This window comes from Ranitomeya imitator, chromosome 5, assembly GCF_032444005.1.
Source record: "Ranitomeya imitator isolate aRanImi1 chromosome 5, aRanImi1.pri, whole genome shotgun sequence".
Taxonomy (NCBI): domain Eukaryota; kingdom Metazoa; phylum Chordata; class Amphibia; order Anura; family Dendrobatidae; genus Ranitomeya; species Ranitomeya imitator.
This window is the reverse complement of record NC_091286.1, coordinates 121,517,531-121,537,516: the sequence shown is the minus strand read 5'-3', so window position 1 is coordinate 121,537,516 and position 19,986 is coordinate 121,517,531. Positions and strand designations below refer to the sequence as shown.

Genomic DNA, 19,986 nt, shown 5'->3' with positions numbered 1-19,986 from the left:
GGAGAACTGATGCCAAATGTACTGAATTCCAGCCTGCTGTAGTCTATAGGTGACGTGTTGGAATGATTTTCGTTTTTGTAGAGTATCCCTACACAAGTCCCTGTAGAAGGACAAGTGGCTGTATGGGGAAGAGAGAAATTTTGATTTCCTTGCGACATCGAGCAATAAGTCTCTTAACCAGTTGGGATAGAATGAGACAATTACGTCTGCAGCTAGATTTGACGAGAGAGACGGTGGTCTGGGTATCCTGAATATTTTCGCAATTAAGTTTTTCCCTTTCGTATCAGGGAGCAAGTAGGATGTCATAGATGAGACATAGTCTCCCAGTTGAGATTTTCCCACTGATTCTGGGATTCCTCGGATTTTTAGGTTGTTATTTCTTTTAAAGTTTTCAAAATCTGATAAGTTATTTTGAAATGTGTCTATATCCTTCTTTAGATTGGACATAGGATCTGGTTGTATAGGTTCACCTCCTGTATTATGGGAAGACTTCAACTCGTGACGTTCCCTAGAGGCGTCAAGCTTTTTCGGGGTGAGGGGAGGTTTGACAGAGGACACTTTAAGGTTTGAGGTTGGAACAGCATTCATTTGTGAAAAAATGTCTTTAAATAGTTTTTTGAAGATTTTCTCAGATGCTCTGGTTCCCGCTATGTCCATAGATGTTAGGAGAGCCTTACTTAGATTAACCATGAATTTCACTGAGGGGTAGCCGTCAGAGGCTGAGATTTTGTCTATCAAGGCGTAATTAGGGACCTCATAGCAAGACTGTTCATGCTCCATGTCGCTATTATCTGAGGACTTTGACATGTTGTCCGAGCCGCTCAAATCCTCAGTGTCGTTAGGCCCCTCTGAGTACCCGTCTGAGTCTGATAAGCCCTCATTGTCAAAGTCATCAGAGGAACCATTGTAGTCAAAGACAGAGGAAGCTGAAGATTCCACAAAGTTGTCTGAGTGTGCATATTTCTCTTCTAATGGTGACATAGGAGGGTCAGGGGTTAACTGAGAATAGTCAGTATTGGGCTGATCTTTAGATATCCCTCCAATAAGGGTTTCAAGTTGTGCGTTGAGCGAGTCAATAAATGACTGAGGCAGCTTTGCAGCAAGTTCTGCTATTTCTCTAATTGAAGAGGATTTATTCCTACACAAATTGGATTTGTTTTTTGAGGATACACAGTCATTGGTGGTGTTGAGCTGGATCCCCAGCTCCAGTGATAGTACCTCTTCCTCTTCTTCATTATGGCTCAGCATTGAAGGTGGGAGGGGGTTGTACCTGAGGCTGTAACCCTGTTTTGGATATGATTCTGCCCCATCCTCAGAGAGGTAGTCCCATTCTGATGGAATATGTTTAATGCCGCTTTTTTGGTCTGCTGACAGTTTCCCCCCTCTGCTCTGGGGAGGTGTGTAGCATCTAGGGGGCTTATCAACTGAGTGAGATGCAGCTGGCGATCCTTGCCGCAGCCCACTGTCTTCCCCAGCCTCCGCCGTCTCTCCCGGTGTCTGGCGCTGTCTGCCCCTCTCTCCTCCAGGTACGAACTCCATAGCGTCGTACCTTAATAAGCTGCAGCGCGCCGGGGGAGCCGTTCCACTGCTGGGCTGTTGTGCTGTCCTTGTGTCCTCCGTAAGCTCTCTCTGCTGCGCCGTGTCTTGCGGTGCCTGGGTGGTCCCTCGGCGCTGCTTCCTGTCTTCCCCGCACAGTTTCCATGTCTTGCCGGGCGCAGGGATTCTCGTCGGTGGCGCCGCTGTGTTGCTTAGGGTCTCCCTCCGCCGCGACGCTCCCCAGTGATTCCTCGCAGGTTCTCCGCCTCTTACCGGCTCACCCGCAGTCTGTGTCGGATTCCTCCGCCACGACGCTGCGTAGTGGAGCCCGGCGGTGTCTTTGCTTCTTACCGGCTTATCCGCAGTCTGTGTCGGGGTAGAGGCTGGGACAGGGGACCTCCGCACAGTCGTTTGGGTGGTCTTCAGTAATCTTTGGGGCTGTAGGTTCGCTGTATTCCGGCCAGCCGCTCCGCTGCTCTGAGTCCCGGAACTACTTCCTCTCTCTCCAGAAGGAAGCTTGCGGCCGCCATTATTGAGATTCTCCCGGGTGCTTCTGAGCCCAAATAAGGGAGATTTCGTCCTAGTGCCGACATTTTTCTTCGTCCCCCCTGGTCCTGACATGTTCTTGTTGGTTGGGGAGTAAGATAGTCCACGTATAAGTATGTTTAAATAGTAGCAAACAAGGGAATAGCAGGAGCTTCAGACAAGCACGTCTGCTCCTGTCCCTTGGCAAACCACGCCCCTTGCTTTGAATGTTTTGAGTGGGTACATTAAGATATTGGCATTATGCTTTTTTGTAAGGTCCATCACATAATGTTCTTTTTTGGCTTAATAATGTCAACTACATATAAATTAAATGTTTTTCCCCTCATTAGGCTTTAGCAGACCAGTTTGAAGAAAAGAGCCCTCCAGCCACTGAGCGAATGAAAGTTTTCTATTGCTCGCAGATGCCTCCAATCTGGGATATTCAGGTAGATAAAATCTTAAATGTTATTTGAATTTTATTTGAAGACCCTGTTTTTTATTCAATTTCTCTTAATTAATGTGAATTTTTCCTAGTAGAAATTGTTATGTACATGACACATTCATATTACAGACTTACAGTGGCATGTAAAAGTTTGGGCAACTCTGGTTAAAATTTCTGTTATTGTGAACAGTTAAACAACTTGAAGCTGAATTGATCTCTAAAAGGCCAAAGTTAAAGATGACACGTTTCCTTTATATTTTAGGCACAAAAAAAAAAAAATTGTAATTTTTTTACATTTTAGAAATTACAAAAAGGAAAATGTGCCGAAGCAAAAGTTTGGGTACACTTGGAGATTTGTGTGCTCAGACAATTTTGACTAGGGTTTCAGACCTTAATTAGCCTGTTAGGGTTATGACTTGCTAACTATCATGGTTAGGAAAGGCTAGGAAAGGACAGGAGATGCAAATTTCGAAGCTTTATAAAAACCCAGCCTCCCCTAACCTTGTGCCAAAAAACAGCAGCCATGGGTTCTTCTAAGCAGCTGCCTTGCACTCTGAAAATGAAAATGGTGGAGGCCCACAAAGCAGGAGAAGGCTATAAGAAGATAGCAAAGCGTTTCCAAGTTGCTCTTTCCTCAGTTCAAAATGTAATTAAAGGTACCGTCACACTTAGCGACGCTGCAGCGATACCGACAACGATCCGAATCGCTGCAGCATCGCTGTTTGGTCGCTGGAGAGCTGTCACACAGACAGCTCTCCAGCGACCAACGATGGCGGTAACCAGGGTAAACATTGGGTTACTAAGCGCAGGGCCGCGCTTAGTAACCCGATGTTTACCCTGGTTACCATCGTTAAAGTAAAAAAAACAACCACTACATACTTACCTACCGCTGTCTGTCCCCGGCGCTGTGCTTCTCTGCCCTGTGTAAGCACAGCGGCCGGAAAGCACAGCGGTGACGTCACCGCTCTGCTTTCCGGCTGCCCAGCGCTCACAGCCAGAGCAGAGAAGCAGAGCGCCGGGGACAGACAGCGGTAGGTAAGTATGTAGCGGTTGTTTTTTTTACTTTAACGATGGTAACCAGGGTAAACATCGGGTTACTAAGCGCGGCCCTGCGCTTAGTAACCCGATGTTTACCCTGGTTACCAGCGAAGACATCGCTGAATCTGCGTCACACACGCCGATTCAGCGATGTCAGCGGGAGAGCCAGCGACGAAACAAAGTGCTGGACTTTCTGCCCCGACCAACGATATCACAGCAGGGGCCTGATCGCTGCTGCCTGTCACACTGGACGATATCGCTAGCCAGGACGCTGCAACGTCACGGATCGCTAGCGATATCGTCCAGTGTGACGGTACCTTAAGATATGGCAGTTAATAGGAACAGTGCAGGTCCAGATAAGTCAAGATAAGATCTGGAAGACCAAAATTTCAGTGAGAGCTGCTTACAGGATTGCTAGAGGGGCAAATCGGAACCTCCGCTTGACTTCTACTATTCAGAGATACCTTCACAAATAAGGCCTTCATGGGTGAGTCATGAGAAGAAAACCTCAGCTGCATCCTTACCATAAAATTCAGTGTCAGAAGTATGCAAAAGAACATCTAAAGAAGCATCATGCAGCTTGGAAAGAAGTCCTGTGGACTGATGAGCTTAAAATAGAACTCTTTGGCCACAACGATCAAAGGTATGTGTGGAGAAAAAAAAGAGCACAGAATTTCAGGAAAAGAATATCTTGCCAGCTATTATGCATGAGGTTGGATCAATCTTGCTTTGGGGTTGTGTTGCAGTGCAGCCAATGGCACGGGGAACATTTCACCGTTAGAAGGAAGAATGAATTCAATGAAATTTCAACAAATACTTGATGCAAACATAACACCATCTGTTAAAAAGCTGCAGTTGAAAAGAGGATGGCTTCTACAAATGGATAATGATTTTAAACACACGTCACAATCCACAGTAGACTACTTCTAAAGGCACACGCTAAAGGTTTTACAATGACCCTCCCAATCCCCTGATCTGAAAATCATTGAAAATCTGTGGCTAGACCTCAAAATACAAGTGCATGCAAGCCGACCCAGGACTGGAAGAATTTTCCAAGGAAGAATGGATGAAAATCTCTCAAAAAAGAATTTAAAGACTTTTGGCTGGCTAGAAAAGGAATTTACAAGCTGTATTATATTACTTTGAAAATGGGGTGCTGCTAGGTACTAACTATGGTGGGTGCCCAAACTTTTGCCAATTTGGAAATACTTTGCTATCTTTTTATAGCCTTTTCCAGCTTTGTGGGCCTCCACCATTTTAATATTCGCAGTGCTAGGCAGCTGCTTAGCAGAACCCATGGCTGCTGTTTTTTGGCACAAGGTTAGAGAAGGCTGGGTTTATATAAGGCTAGGAAATTTGCATCACCAGGCCATTCCTAATGATGATGGCAAACAAGCCATAACCCTAACAGACTAAGTAAGGTCCGAAACCTTGGTCAAAGTAATCTGAGAACGCAAATCTACAAAGTTACCCAAACTTTTACATCAGCACATTTTCCTTTTTGTATTTTTAAAATGTAAAAGATGTCAATATAAATTTTTTGCCTAAAATACAAAGTACCTTTTGCCTAAAATACAAAATACAAAGAAAATGTGTCATCTTTAACTTTTTTAACTTTAGGCCTTTTAGAGATCATTTCATCTTCAACTTGCTTAACTGTTCACAATAGCAGTAATTTTGACTAGGGGTGACCAAACTTCTACATGCTGTTGTGTTATTGAACATCTTCTAGGAGATGATATTCTAGTATTTGGTCACCCTTACTGTAGACTAATGGTTATCCGTAAACTTTTAAATATTAAATGGATTCATCTTTTTTCTGTATAGCGACAACTTGCAGGCTTACTATTTGAACTGGGCTGCACCAGTTCTGCTCTACAAATTTTTGAGAAGCTGGAGATGTGGGAAGATACTGTTATATGCTATGAGCGAAGTGGACTACATGGAAAGGTGAGAAAGCAAAGGGTCATTTTAAATGTCACCCTAAGTTGAAGTATGAGAAATAATATTGATTATATGTAAATGTTCTCAATATCATTGTCATCTCTTTGGTTTTCTCTTATCAGTAACCTATTTATTTTCTCTCACATTTGTGATTATATTTTCATTAGTCTGAGGAAATTCTGAGAAAAGAATTAGAAAAAGAGGAGACACCACATCTGTACTGCCTCCTTGGAGATGTTCTGCGGGACCATCATTATTACGATAGAGCATGGGAACTGTCCAAACATCGCAGTGCTCGAGCTCAACGCTCCAAAGGACTTCTCCATCTGCGGAATCGCGAGTTTCAGCAGTGTATAGAGTGCTTTGAAAAATCTGTTGCTATTAATCCACTGCAGGTAAAGCTGAAAAAATGTCAACTGTGTGTTTTTGTAGATTTCCATGACTTCAGGATATGAGATGGACCCTCACTCATGACGAGCACATGGCCATAACAGTAACTATATGATCCAAGTAAAATGAAATGCACAACACTTTATTTTGGTGTCAAATAGAAACAGCTTTATATAAAACCAGATAGTTGTCAGTCCTAATAAGGGTCAGGTGAAATACTATTCAAGTAAATTCTGAGATTCATGGATACCATGATATCCCGACGCTCCCAAACATGCAAGAGGGGCAGACAGAAATCCAGGGGCGGCACGCTCTGACTTGTTACACTGATAAAATGAGACCCTACCAAAGAAAGATATTAATTCTTGTGTTAAACAGCTAAGCCTCCCCGGATGACGTTACCATTATCGCATCTTTCATGCTAGCCACCGAAGCTCAGCCTATTTACCACCACTGTTTAGCAGCTTCTATCAATTAACATTAATCTGCCAAAACTTGCCGCCCACTTCCACCTGACTCCCCAACCGCATCATCATAACTGGGACATAGTAGATCAGGCTATTTGTTTAAATCATTTCTCATTCTGTCTGTATTTATTTGGCCTGAAATATACATACATAATTATAGTCAGGCAAACATCTATAAAATTCACTAACCTTCATCTCACAAAGAGTCACCCCTTGTGGAGAAGACCTGTAGGAATCATGGCTGATTGATTGCACTTCACTTGGCTTAGGAGATTAAAGGGGTTGCATAGTCATCTGACAAATGTCTGTAGTCACTTTATGTGACTGCAGACTTTCAAATCCTGACAGCATATGGTGCGTATGCTGTTCGGACTTGCTGGTATTGCGAGTAACCGTGAACGGTCACGTGATTGCAAGTATGCGATTTGCATAATTCCTACTACATTCTGATTAGACATGCCTGGATATTCTCAATGCACATGAATTAAGAGAAACCGTGACTGCACGTATCCAAATCACATGCTTACAGTCACATGACTGTCTGCATTCATCAGCAATACCGGTGAATCCTGACAGTGTGCACACTGCACGCTGTCAGGATTCAGAAGTCTATAGTTACGTAAAGTGACTGAAGACTTATTAGAAGACTAAACAACCAAAATGGAAATCAGCATGAGGCTTTCAAAATTACATGATTGCATATATGCATGTAAGATTACGGATAAATATAGTATGCAGTGTGAGGTAAATCATCGTAAACAGGGCAAGAGAAATATCAAAGAATTGCACAGTAAAACAAGAAAAACAGGTGGATGAGAGGGAAATATTTCTACCATGTCTTCTGGTGAGACAAAGAGGAAAAGACAGTGAGACAAGAAGTTACGCATCTTCATGAAGCCTGAAGCCGACCTCCCTACAATAAAACACCAAGGCAGCACGGTGGCTCAGTGGTTAGCACAGCAGCCTTGCAGTGCTGGAGTCCTTGGTTCTAATCCCACCTTAAACAACATCTGCAAAGAGTTTGTATGTTCTCTCCGTGTTTGCGTGGGTTTCCTCCAGGTACTCCGGTTTCCTCCCACATTCCAAAGACATACTGATAGGGAATTTAGATTGTGAGCCCCATCGGGGACAGCATTGATAATGTGTGCAACCTGTAAAGCGCTGCGGAATATGTTAGCGCTATATAAAAATAAAGATTATTATTATAAGGACATAAACAGACTCCTATTGGTAAAACCTAGCCTAATTTCATCAACATAAATATTAGATAATAACTACTGCAGGAGTTGAGAGTTCCCCCATCCTCCAGTCATGTGCTTTTTTCATTTAGTACTCCTGTAACAACACTGTAAATTTCTTCGTTTTGAATAGGGGTATATTTTTTTAATTTTTAGTTTCTTCATATGGTGAGGACGCCGTGTAGTCCTTGAGTTCATGAAAGGTTTCTCATCACACTCAGCCAGGGCTGAGACAAGGGTGAGGCTAACAGACGTCTACAGAATTTCCAAAAATAGATCTGTTTTTGACAAAATACATATGGAAGAATCTCAGAGCACCAGCATTTAAAAAGCCCATAAACCCATAGACATGCACACAACACACATTTTCGTGATGGGAATGATACTATAATTCTTCATAAAAGAGGAACAAAACAGAGTAGCTACTTTTATTTGTTACTGGTCTGGTAACTTATTTAGTACCACACTTGGTGTCAAAGATCACGGTCATGGGAATGCTGAACCACCCCACAATTACCTTTTTTCACAAAGCCAAACAGATAAAAAAAAGTAATCTCCAGCTCATGCACAGCTCTCTGCCGCCCCCTATCGTCTGGACAATTACTTGATTGACCGATTAATGAAGGAGGTCGCTTGCTGTTCACACCAATAGTCCAATTCCAACTCATGGAATGTATGTACACCACCGGTACAGTCACTGCTAACCCCACGATAACCCAAGAACTACTCGCTGTCACCACCAGTCATTTATACAGGCCATTTGGACACCTGACAGGTAGCATACGGCTTCAGGATGTGGTTTACAGAACAAAAGGAAAAGAACTAGAAAAGTTGATATTTAATCAGGAACAACATGCAGTGTTTATAAAAATGTACCCAAGATTTTACAAAGGGGACACAACAATACAGTATATACAGTCACATAAAATAAAATGGATTAACAGAGAAACTTACTATGCTGGTCACAGAGATGGCTCAGCTAGCGCATGGAAACAATTCAATTGAAAATGTCTGATTAACATGGATTAAGCCTACACTGATATATACTTCCTTAAAATTGAACACTGATCAAAATTTGCCTTGTCCTTTTATCAGCATCTGAGTTACACCCACACGCCCCCCACTTGGTGTCCTCATGTGAGTCAGGTTGTTAGATGTTCTCAGCCCTTCATGATTTTATGAAATTCCCCACTTATGAGATATTTTTGCCTTTGAAGATTACAGACGTTCATGATCACCGCCATATTTTTTATTGGTATTTTATCTTTCCATAGATAATAAACAGGACATAGCTGGTGTCAGCGATTTGACCACTATTGACTTGGATTATAGGCAGGTGTCACAGTAATGAGAAAATATGCATTCTCTTCCCCGATTAGTCCTGAAGTTGAAAATGCATGTCTCATCAATATTGGATCTATACAAACTCCAATATTCATAACTTTCCACTGGTGCCAAACTGTCTATTGTAGATTTTTTGATGAAAGGAAGTTTATCATGGAGAGAATAATAGGTATCTGTTATGGACCTGGTGGTTAGGAGCACCCGAAAAGACCTGATTGTTAAACTAACAAAGGACAAGCTCTGGGAAGTGGGAGCTCTGCTGACCGCAACCCCTAATCCTATCACACACACTAGAAAAAGCCGTGGAGCGTTCCTGACTCTCCCTAGACGCCTTTTCACAGCCTAAGAGCTAACTAGCCCTAGAGATAGAAAATAAAGCCTACCTTGCCTCAGAGAAATTCCCCAAAGGTAAAGGAAGCCCCCCACATATATTGACTGTGAGTTAAGATGAAAGTCACAAACACAGAAATGAAACAGGTTTCAGCAAAGGGAGGCACCAAATAAGAGGAAGAAGGCAATTTAGACAAGGGTACCAAATGGACCATCTTAGAGAAGCGATCACAAACCACCCAAATGACCGACATCCTCTGAGAGACAGGGAGATCTGAAATAAAATCCATGGAAATATGCGTCCAGGGCCTCTTCGGGACTGGCAAGGGCAAAAGCAACCCACTGGCACGAGAACAGCAGGGCTTAGCCCGAGCACAAATCCCACAGGACTGCACAAAAGAACACACATCCCGTGACAAAGAAGGCCACCAAAAGGATCTAGCCACCAAATCTCTGGTACCAAAGATTCCAGGATGACCAGCCAACACCGAACAATGAACCTCAGAGATAACTCTACTAGTCCATCTATCAGGGACAAACAGTTTCTCCGCTGGACAACGGTCAGGTCTATCAGCCTGAAACTTCTGCAGCACCCGCCGCAAATCAGGGGAGATGGCAGACAAAATTACCCCCTCTTTGAGAATACCCGCCGGCTCAGGAACACCCGGAGAGTCCGGCACAAAACTCCTTGACAGGGCATCAGCCTTCACATTCTTAGAGCCCGGAAGGTACGAAACCACAAAATCAAAACGGGAGAAAAACAGCGACCATCGAGCCTGTCTAGGATTCAACCGTTTGGCAGACTCGAGATAAGTCAAATTCTTGTGATCCGTCAAAACCACCATGCGATGCTTGGCTCCTTCAAGCCAATGTCTCCACTCCTCGAATGCCCACTTCATGGCCAACAACACTCGATTGCCAACATCATAATTGCGCTCAGCAGGCGAGAACTTTCTAGAAAAGAAGGCACATGGTTTCATCACCGAGCCATCAGAACTTCTTTGCGACAAAACAGCCCCTGCTCCAATCTCAGAAGCATCAACCTCGACCTGAAACGGGAGCGAAACATCTGGCTGACACAACACAGGGGCAGAAGAAAAATAACGCTTCAACTCCTGAAAAGCCTCTACAGCCGCAGAGGACCAATTGACCACATCAGCACCTTTCTTGGTCAAATCAGTCAACGGTTTAGCAACACTAGAAAAATTAGCGATGAAGCGACGGTAAAAATTAGCAAAGCCCAGGAACTTCTGCAGGCTCTTCACAGATGTCGGCTGAGTCCAATCATAAATGGCCTGAACTTTAACAGGGTCCATCTCAATAGTAGAAGGGGAAAAAATGAAACCCAAAAATGAAACCTTCTGAACTCCAAAGAGGCACTTTGACCCCTTCAAAAACAAGGAATTCGCACGAAGGACCTGGAACACCATTCTGACCTGCTTTACATGAGACTCCCAATCATCCGAAAAGACCAAAATATCATCCAAATATACAATCATGAATCTATCCAGGTACTCTCGGAAGATGTCATGCATAAAGGACTGAAATACAGATGGAGCATTAGAAAGCCCGAATGGCATAACCAGGTACTCAAAATGGCGCTCGGGCGTATTAAATGCTGTTTTCCATTCATCGCCCTGTTTAATACGCACAAGATTATACGCCCCTCGAAGATCTATCTTGGTGAACCAACTAGCCCCCTTAATCCGAGCAAACAAATCAGACAGCAGCGGCAAAGGGTACTGAAATTTGACTGTGATCTTATTAAGAAGGCGGTAATCAATACAAGGTCTCAAAGAACCATCCTTCTTGGCCACAAAAAAGAACCCTGCTCCCAACGGTGATGACAACGGGCGAATATGACCTTTCTCCAAGGATTCCTTTATATAACTTCGCATAGCGGCGTGCTCTGGCACAGATAAATTAAACAGTCGGCCCTTAGGAAACTTACTACCAGGAATCAAATTAATAGCACAATCGCAATCCCTATGGGGAGGTAGGGCACTGGATTTGGGCTCATCAAATACATCCCGGTAATCCGACAAAAATTCAGGGACTTCAGAAGGAGTGGAAGGCGAAATTGACAACAATGGAACATCACCATGTACCCCTTGACAACCCCAGCTGGACACAGACATAGATTTCCAATCCAAAACTGGATTATGGACCTGTAGCCATGGCAACCCCAAAACGACCACATCATGCAGATTATGCAACACCAAAAAGCGAATATCCTCCTGATGTGCAGGAGCCATGCACATGGTCAATTGAGTCCAGTACTGAGGCTTATTCTTGGCCAAAGGCGTAGCATCAATTCCTCTCAATGGAATAGGACACTGCAAAGGCTCCAAGAAAAAACCACAGCGCCTGGCAAACTCCAAGTCCATCAAATTCAGGGCAGCGCCTGAATCCACAAATGCCATAACAGAGTAGGACGACAAAGAGCAAATCAGAGTAACGGACAAAAGAAATTTAGACTGTACCGTACCAATGGTGGCAGACCTAGCGAACCGCTTAGTGCGCTTAGGACAATCGGAGATAGCATGAGTGGAATCACCACAGTAAAAACACAGCCCATTCCGACGTCTGTGTTCTTGCCGTTCAGCTCTGTTCAAAGTCCTATCACATTGCATAGGCTCAGGCCTATGCTCAGAGAATACCGCCAAATGGTGCACAGCTTTGCGCTCCCGCAAGCGCCGATCGATCTGAATGGCCAAGGACATAGACTCATTCAGACCAGCAGGTGTGCGAAATCCCACCATGACATCCTTAAGGGCTTCAGAAAGACCCTTTCTGAAAATTGCCGCCAGGGCACACTCATTCCACTGAGTAAGCACAGACCACTTTCTAAACTTCTGACAATATACCTCCGCCTCATCCCGACCCTGACGCAAAGCCAGCAAGATTTTCTCTGCCTGATCCACTGAATTTGGTTCATCATAAAGCAATCCAAGCGCCAGAAAAAATGCATCTACATCACGCAATGCAGGATCTCCTGGCGCAAGGGAAAATGCCCAGTCTTGAGGGTCACCACGCAACAAAGAAATAATGATTTTTACTTGTTGAACGGGGTCACCAGAGGAGCGGGGTTTCAAAGCAAGAAACAGTTTACAATTATTTTTGAAATTCAGGAACCTAGATCTATCCCCAGAAAACAAATCAGGAATAGGAATTCTAGGCTCTAACATCGGATTCTGAACCACAAAATCTTGAATGTTTTGTACCCTTGCAGTGAGATGATCCACACAAGAGGACAGACCTTGAATGTCCATATCTACACCTGTGTCCTGAACCACCCAGAGGTTAAGGGGAAAAGAAAGACAAAACACGCTGCAGAGAAAAAAAAAATGTCTCAGAACTTCTCTTATCCCTCTATTGAGATGCAATAATACTTTGGGCCAGCTGTACTGTTATGGACCTGGTGGTTAGGAGCACCCGAAAAGACCTGATTGTTAAACTAACAAAGGACAAGCTCTGGAAAGTGGGAGCTCTGCTGACCGCAACCCCTAATCCTATCACACACACTAGAAATAGCCGTGGAGCGTTCCTGACTCTCCCTAGACGCCTCTTCACAGCCTAAGAGCTAACTAGCAAGGAAAAATCATGATCGCAAGCTGGACAAGAAAACAATGAACAAATAATAAACTATCGGGGACTTAGCTTCTGCTGGAGTAGACAGGTCACCAGTAAGATCCAAGAGTTCTCCAAGGACACCACTTACGAATACCATAAGTTTACCTTCAGTATTGGGTAAAAATTCACATGATTCAGATATTACAATAGAATCATAGAATGTTAGAGTTGGAAAGGACCTCCTGGGTCATCGGTTCCAACCCCCTGCTCAGTGCAGGATTCATTAAACCATCTCAGACAGATGTCTGACCATCCTCTGTTTGAAGACTTCCATTGAAGGAGAACTCGCCGCCTCTCGTGGCAGCCTGCTCCACTCATTGATCACCCTCACTGTCAAAACGTTTTTTCTAATATCTAATCTGTGTCTTCTCCCTTTCAGTTTCATTCCATTGCTTCTCGTGTTTCCATTTGCAAATGAGAATAAGGATGATCCCTCTACACTGTGACATCCCTTCAGATATTTGCAGAAAGCTATCAAGTCTCCTCTTAGCCTTTTTTGCAAGCTAAACATTCCCAGATCCTTTAACCATTCCTAGCAGACATAGTTTGCAGTCCGCTCACCATCCTGGTAGCTCTTCTCTGAACTTGCTCCATTTTTTCAAAGCCTTTTTTTTTTTAAATGTGGTGCCCAGAACTGGACACAGTATTCTAGATGACGCCTGACCAAAGAGGCGTAAAGGGGGATAATTACACTCATGTGCAGCCTTTGTGCATTTCTCCCCGACCATTCTATTAGTTGCTGCCCATTGTTCAATCTTATCTAGATTCTTCTGAATCCTTTCTCTGTCTTCTCTAAAGGTACCTTCACACTGAACAACTTAACAACGATATTGCTAGCGATCCGTGACGTTGCAGCGTCCTAGATAGTGATATCGTTGTGTTTGACACGCAGCAGCGATCTGGATCCTGCTGTAACATCGTTGGTCGGAGCAGAAAGGCCAGAACTTTATTTTGTCGCTGGATCTCCCGCAGACATCGCTGAATTGGCGTGTGACGCCGATCCAGCGATGTGTTCACTGGTAACCAGGGTAAACATCGGGTTACTAAGCGCAGGGCTGACTGTGAGCATCGGCCGGCGCTGACACAGTGCAGGGAAGCTGACGCCGGGGGACAGACACCAGAATGTAAGTATGTACTGTTTGTTTTTTTTTTACATTTACAATGGTTGGTAACCAGGGTAAACATCGGGTTACTAAGTGCGGCCCTGCGCTTAGTAACCCGATGTTTACCCTGGTTACCAGGGGACTTCGGCATCGTTGGTAGCTGGAGAGCTGTCTGTGTGACAGCTCTCCAGCGACCACACAGCGACAAAACAGCGACGCTGCAGCGATCGGTATCGTTGCCTATATCGCTGCAGCGTCGCTTAATGTGACGGTACCTTAACTTTCTCTGCCCTCCTAGCTTTGCATAGTCTGCAAATTTGATCAGTGTACCTTTAGTTCTCTTATCTAGTTCACAATAATATGTGGCAAATGACAGTCTTAGGCTATGTGCCCACGTTCAGGTTTTTTCGTGTTTTTTCACGCTAAAAAACGCTATAAAAACTCATTAAAAACGCATACATTATGCATTCTATCATTTAGAATGCATTCTGCATGTTTTGTGCACATGGATGCGTTTTTTTCCGTGAAAAAAACGCATCGCGGTATAAAAATGAGCATGTTCATTATTTTTGCGGATTTTCTGTGTTTTTCCCGCAATTCTATGCATTTGGGAAAAAACACACCAAAAACGCTGTAAAATCGCGGTAAAAAAGCATGCGGATTTCTGGAAGAAATGTCCGGTTTTTGTCAGGAAAATTTCTGCAAGAAATCCTGACGTGTGCACATACCCAATGACCTACAAATCAATATGTGTAAATTTTGATAGCTATGTACACAACCTGTGCATTCAGAAATAATAGCTTGTGTCTCACTCAGGTTGATTTTTGTTAGATGTCTTGCACATGTGTTCTGTCAATCACTGTACATGTTGAGAGGTTATGTAAATATATTTGATGACCTGTCTTTGTAAGGAAAGACTTTTCCTTTGTCTTATACCTTAGTGAATTTGTTCTATGTTCTAAATAGTTCTATGAATTCACACTGATTCCTATGTCACATTGGTATGTTACTGTTAGTTTATTACCATCTTAGCTTTTTTGTCATTTAACTGTTTGTTGGTAGTTACTTCCAATTTATCATTTTTGTCTGAGCTGTGACTTTCCTTATAGTTACATATATGATAGAACTTGCCCCCAAACCCCCTCCCCCCCCCCGAAGAAGCCGACGCGAAACGCGCTTAGGGGCTGGCAGTCCGCTTCCACTCTGTGACCAGTATGGGTGAGAATCAATCTTTGGCTGACCCAATTGACCAGTTGCTCTTTAGGGTGTACGCATATTACTATATGGTTCTTTAGCCTAAAGAACTTGATTTCTCTGGTCGGACTTTATTGTGTTTTCATCAGTGTGGTATTCTGGACTCTTTACCTGTGTCCTTCATGTTCTAGATACCCATTTGAATTTTGTGTGTGTCTATTTTCTACTTTTGTGCTTTTCAAACTATTCTTTTTGACTCCAATTTTTCTACTTTTGTATTGTAGTATGTAGGAACAAAATATGTTTTGTGAAAGTTAGTACATTATATGCAGACTTCTATAAAATATTGTTTTCAATATGAATATTTGATATTTGTGTTTAATACTCTCATTTCAAGCAGCAAAAGTTACTGCCTGAAATGCATCAGTTATGCACATCCTCCGCGCTGGCCGCAGAAGAGATTCTGCTTATAATGCACGGCTGCAAGCGCTCGTAATGACAGATTGCTGGAAATGACGGATACTATTTCAGAGCAAATAGCTACAGCAGGTTCCCACTTAATCCAGCAGTCAGTGTGTCAGAGCAATCATGGTTGAGTTCTCTGCTATAAATCCTGACAACTCCTCATTCACTAGGGTATTTTCGGTCTGTGAACCCAATGAAGGTGTTTTCATAATTTATATTTTTTTCGTAGTGATATGTAATCATTGACTGGCACGTACAGTTTGTCAATCAAAGGCCCAGGACTTACTGGACTCATGCTAAACTTTCACTTTCTTGTTGACCACAAACGTTCAAAAATGAGTATATAACCATTCTGATGTGGATTTTTAATGAATAATAATATTAGCAAATACCTCTAATTAGAAATGTAGTATAGATCTGGTTCACTATGTCGGTTACCCCATGTGCAGGGCATTGTAGTAGCTTAGATATCCATGGTGACAACAACTAACCATGTAACCTTAGATACATAAGCCACTGCACTGCTCTGCACATGGGGTAAGAGACATAGTGAGTTAGAACTACACTACATTTCTAATTGGAGGAATTTGCTAATATTATTATTATTACACCTACAACAATTTCCTGCTGGCGGCTTACAATATGAAATGCCATTATATTTTATATTATTTTATACTATTCTGCATCCAGAAAAGTCATCATCTGTGTTTTATTCATTTTTTTCCAATCTCTATTGGTATTCCATCATCAAGATTTATCCACTGCCACTGATACTATACAGCACTCTACACAACTTATTTATCACATTTGTTCCTGTTTCCAATCATAATTTAACTTCCCAATGTCTAAAATATATGTAGTTCCGAATGAAAAAATTCTTGACTAGAATGCCCTTCTTGTCTTTATCATTAATTTTTCCTATTTGGCTTTTCCAGCTTGGAGTATGGTTTTCATTGGGTTGTGCCTATATCACCGTACAGGGCTATGAAGGTGCTGCAAGAGCGTTTCAGCGTTGTGTGTCTCTAGAGCCCGATGTAAGTAAATCGTTTTACATATACTTAAAGTGGAGATCGATCCAAAACTTACCTTCTGACATTTCCTTTTAATTTCTATAGAGCTGCCAAACCTTATAGGGAATCTGTTACCAGGTTTTTCCCATAAAACCCATGGCCAGCACCTTTCAGCCCCATGTGACAGCATTCTAAAATGCTGTATATATGACTCCAATTCACCCTGTAAGGCAAAAAAAAACCATACGTAATGTTAAAAACTACCCTCCTACGTCATCCACATTTTTCCCCTTTGCGCTCCTGTGCCGGCGCACATCTCTCTGCGCTGTTGAAGACAGAGCAAAGTACTATTTTGTGCATGCACGGGGAAATCCAAACAGTGCCAGCACATACGCATTACAGTGGTTTGCTCTGCCCACGGCAGGGCAGAGAGATGTGCGCATACACAGAAGATCAAAGCAACACTCTGGCTGACGTAGGACGCGCCATCCACACAAAGCAGAGAAGGAGGATGGCATCGCAAGAAGAGAGGAGGATGAAGACCAGAGATGTCCATCGCATCAGTCCGCCCCGTAGGTTAGTATAACAAAAGATTTTGTTTTGCCTTACAGGGCGAATTGGAGTCATTTTAGGATGCTGTCACATGGGGCTGATAGTGTTGCCCAAAACCACTGTTGATGGCTTTATCGACTGAAAATCTATATAGTCAAGACAGAGAAGGATCTGGCTGGGGAACATTCTTCGACTCTCTCATAGTGGAAACAGAATCATTCAGCTGAGCCAAGTGTTCTCGTATGTATGGGGGAGGCGAGAGATAGCCATTGGCCAAATAATCGTTTGCCCGATGTTTGTCTAATGTCCATGATAGTTTCTTTGTATCTTTCCTTGATATACAAAGTACTGAAATACTAGGTGACATTATGGTGTCTAGTATTCTAATATTGAGTACTTTAAGAAATAAAAATTCTGAATATGAATTTTGCTTCAATAAATAATTTCTCTTTTCATTCCGCCATAAACTAAATATCTGTGAAGTCTTGTGTGAATGATACGAGAATGTGCACTCCTGCAATAATCCAGACTTCATAGGTGATTTGAATAAAAAGGAAGTTTGTTTAGAATAAAAGGTACAACTAAAAATGATATGATAAGAGGTAAAAGAAATATGCGTGTGAAGACCAAACGCTGTAGTGATATAGGTCTCGCTGCCCCATTAGAGGGTGGAGAAAAATCTAAATTCTGTCAGTCATGGGTCCTCTGCACGAGCCCAAACCAAAGGAATATCGCACATTACAAAGCATCAGGTTTGTATAAACATTTGCCAGGATTTCAATAATCATTTTTCCATCCAAACAATCCGCACTCTGCTCCCATACTGATAGTCAAGCCAGCATTTGTCCTTCAGCTATAGACAAGACATCTCTGTGCGAATATATACTAAGAAGCACATAATTACTAAGAAAGATAAGTAGTATTGGCAGCTTAAACATTATAGTAGCTTTATTTTCTCTATCACAACCCAGCTGGCACTTGTCTATAGTCCATATTTCTTCTAGATAGAATGAGTATGGCAGCAAACCAGTGTTTCTAACTTCGGCCTCACTCAGACGTCCATGTTGCATGTATCCCGATAGAGCCCATGCGGCTGTTCATGGGTCCAATTTTTATCGGCAGCAGGATTGAAAACTACCAATGCAAGTCTGGGTCTGTGAAAATCACAGCACATGGATGACATCAGAGTACAGTCTGCTTGCTGTCCATGATAAGCATTACAAAGGATAGGAGAACCTTTTGTGATTTGCTACATTATTTTTCCATACTTGAAAATCACTGATGAAACACTGGTGACACTCGGATGCAAAACACTGATGACACACTGACCAAGCACTGATGACACTCGGATACAAAACATTGATGACACACTGACCAAACACTGATGACACTCGGATACAAAACATTGATGACACACTGGCCAAACACTGATGACACTCGAATACAAAACATTGGTGACACACTGACCAAACACTGATGACACTCGGATACAAAACATTGGTGACACACTGACCAAACACTGATGACACTCGAATACAAAACATTGGTGACACACTGGCTAAACACTGATGACACTCAGATACAAAACATTGATGACACACTGACCAAACACTGATGACACTCGGATACAAAACATTGATGACACACTGGCCAAACACTGATGACACTCGAATACAAAACATTTATGACACACTGACCAAACACTGGTGACACTCGAATACAAAACATTGGTGACACACTGGCCAAACACTGATGACACTCAGATACAAAGCATTGATGACACACTGACCAAACACTGATGACACTCGGATACAAAGCACTGATGACACACTGACCAAACACTGATGACACCCGGATACCAAACATTGATGACATATCGACCAAACACTGATGACACTCGGATACCAAACATTGATGACATACTGACCAAACACTGATGACATTCTGATACAAAACATTGATGACACACTGACCAAACACTGATAACACTCCGGTACAAAACATTTATGACACACTGACCAAACACTGATGACACTCCAATACAAAACATTGATGACACACTGACCAAACACTGATGACACCCGGATACCAAACATTGATGACATACCGACCAAACACTGATGACACTCTAATACAAAACATTTATGACATACTGACCAAACACTGATGACACCCGGATACCAAACATTGATGACATACCGACCAAACACTGATGACACTCTAATACAAAACATTTATGACACACTGACCAAACACTGATGACACACTGACCAAACACTGATGACACCCGGATACAAAACATTGGTGACACACTGACCAAACACTGATGACACTCGAATACAAAACATTGGTGACACACTGGCTAAACACTGATGACACTCAGATACAAAACATTGATGACACACTGACCAAACACTGATGACACTCGGATACAAAACATTGGTGACACACTGGCTAAACACTGATGACACTCAGATACAAAACATTGATGACACACTGACAAAACACTGATGACACTCGGATACAAAACATTGATGACACACTGGCCAAACACTGATGACACTCGAATACAAAACATTTATGACACACTGACCAAACACTGATGACACTCGAATACAAAACATTGGTGACACACTGGCCAAACACTGATGACACTCGGATACAAAACATTGATGACACACTGGCCAAACACTGATGACACTCGAATACAAAACATTGATGACACACTGACCAAACACTGATGACACTCGGATACAAAGCTCTGATGACACACTG

General features: G+C 42.7%; 1 protein-coding gene across 1 annotated transcript in view; it reads left to right on the top strand.

Annotated features, from left to right (window-relative positions):
* TTC27 (tetratricopeptide repeat domain 27) overlaps positions 1 to 19,986 on the top strand; it is a 630,563-nt gene that overhangs the window by 522,234 nt on the left and 88,343 nt on the right. The window contains exons 12-15 of the mRNA XM_069769113.1: positions 2,412 to 2,507; positions 5,369 to 5,491; positions 5,653 to 5,880; positions 16,585 to 16,683. Coding sequence (XP_069625214.1) covers positions 2,412 to 2,507; positions 5,369 to 5,491; positions 5,653 to 5,880; positions 16,585 to 16,683 — 546 coding nt within the window. The remainder of the gene's footprint in view (positions 1 to 2,411; positions 2,508 to 5,368; positions 5,492 to 5,652; positions 5,881 to 16,584; positions 16,684 to 19,986) is intronic.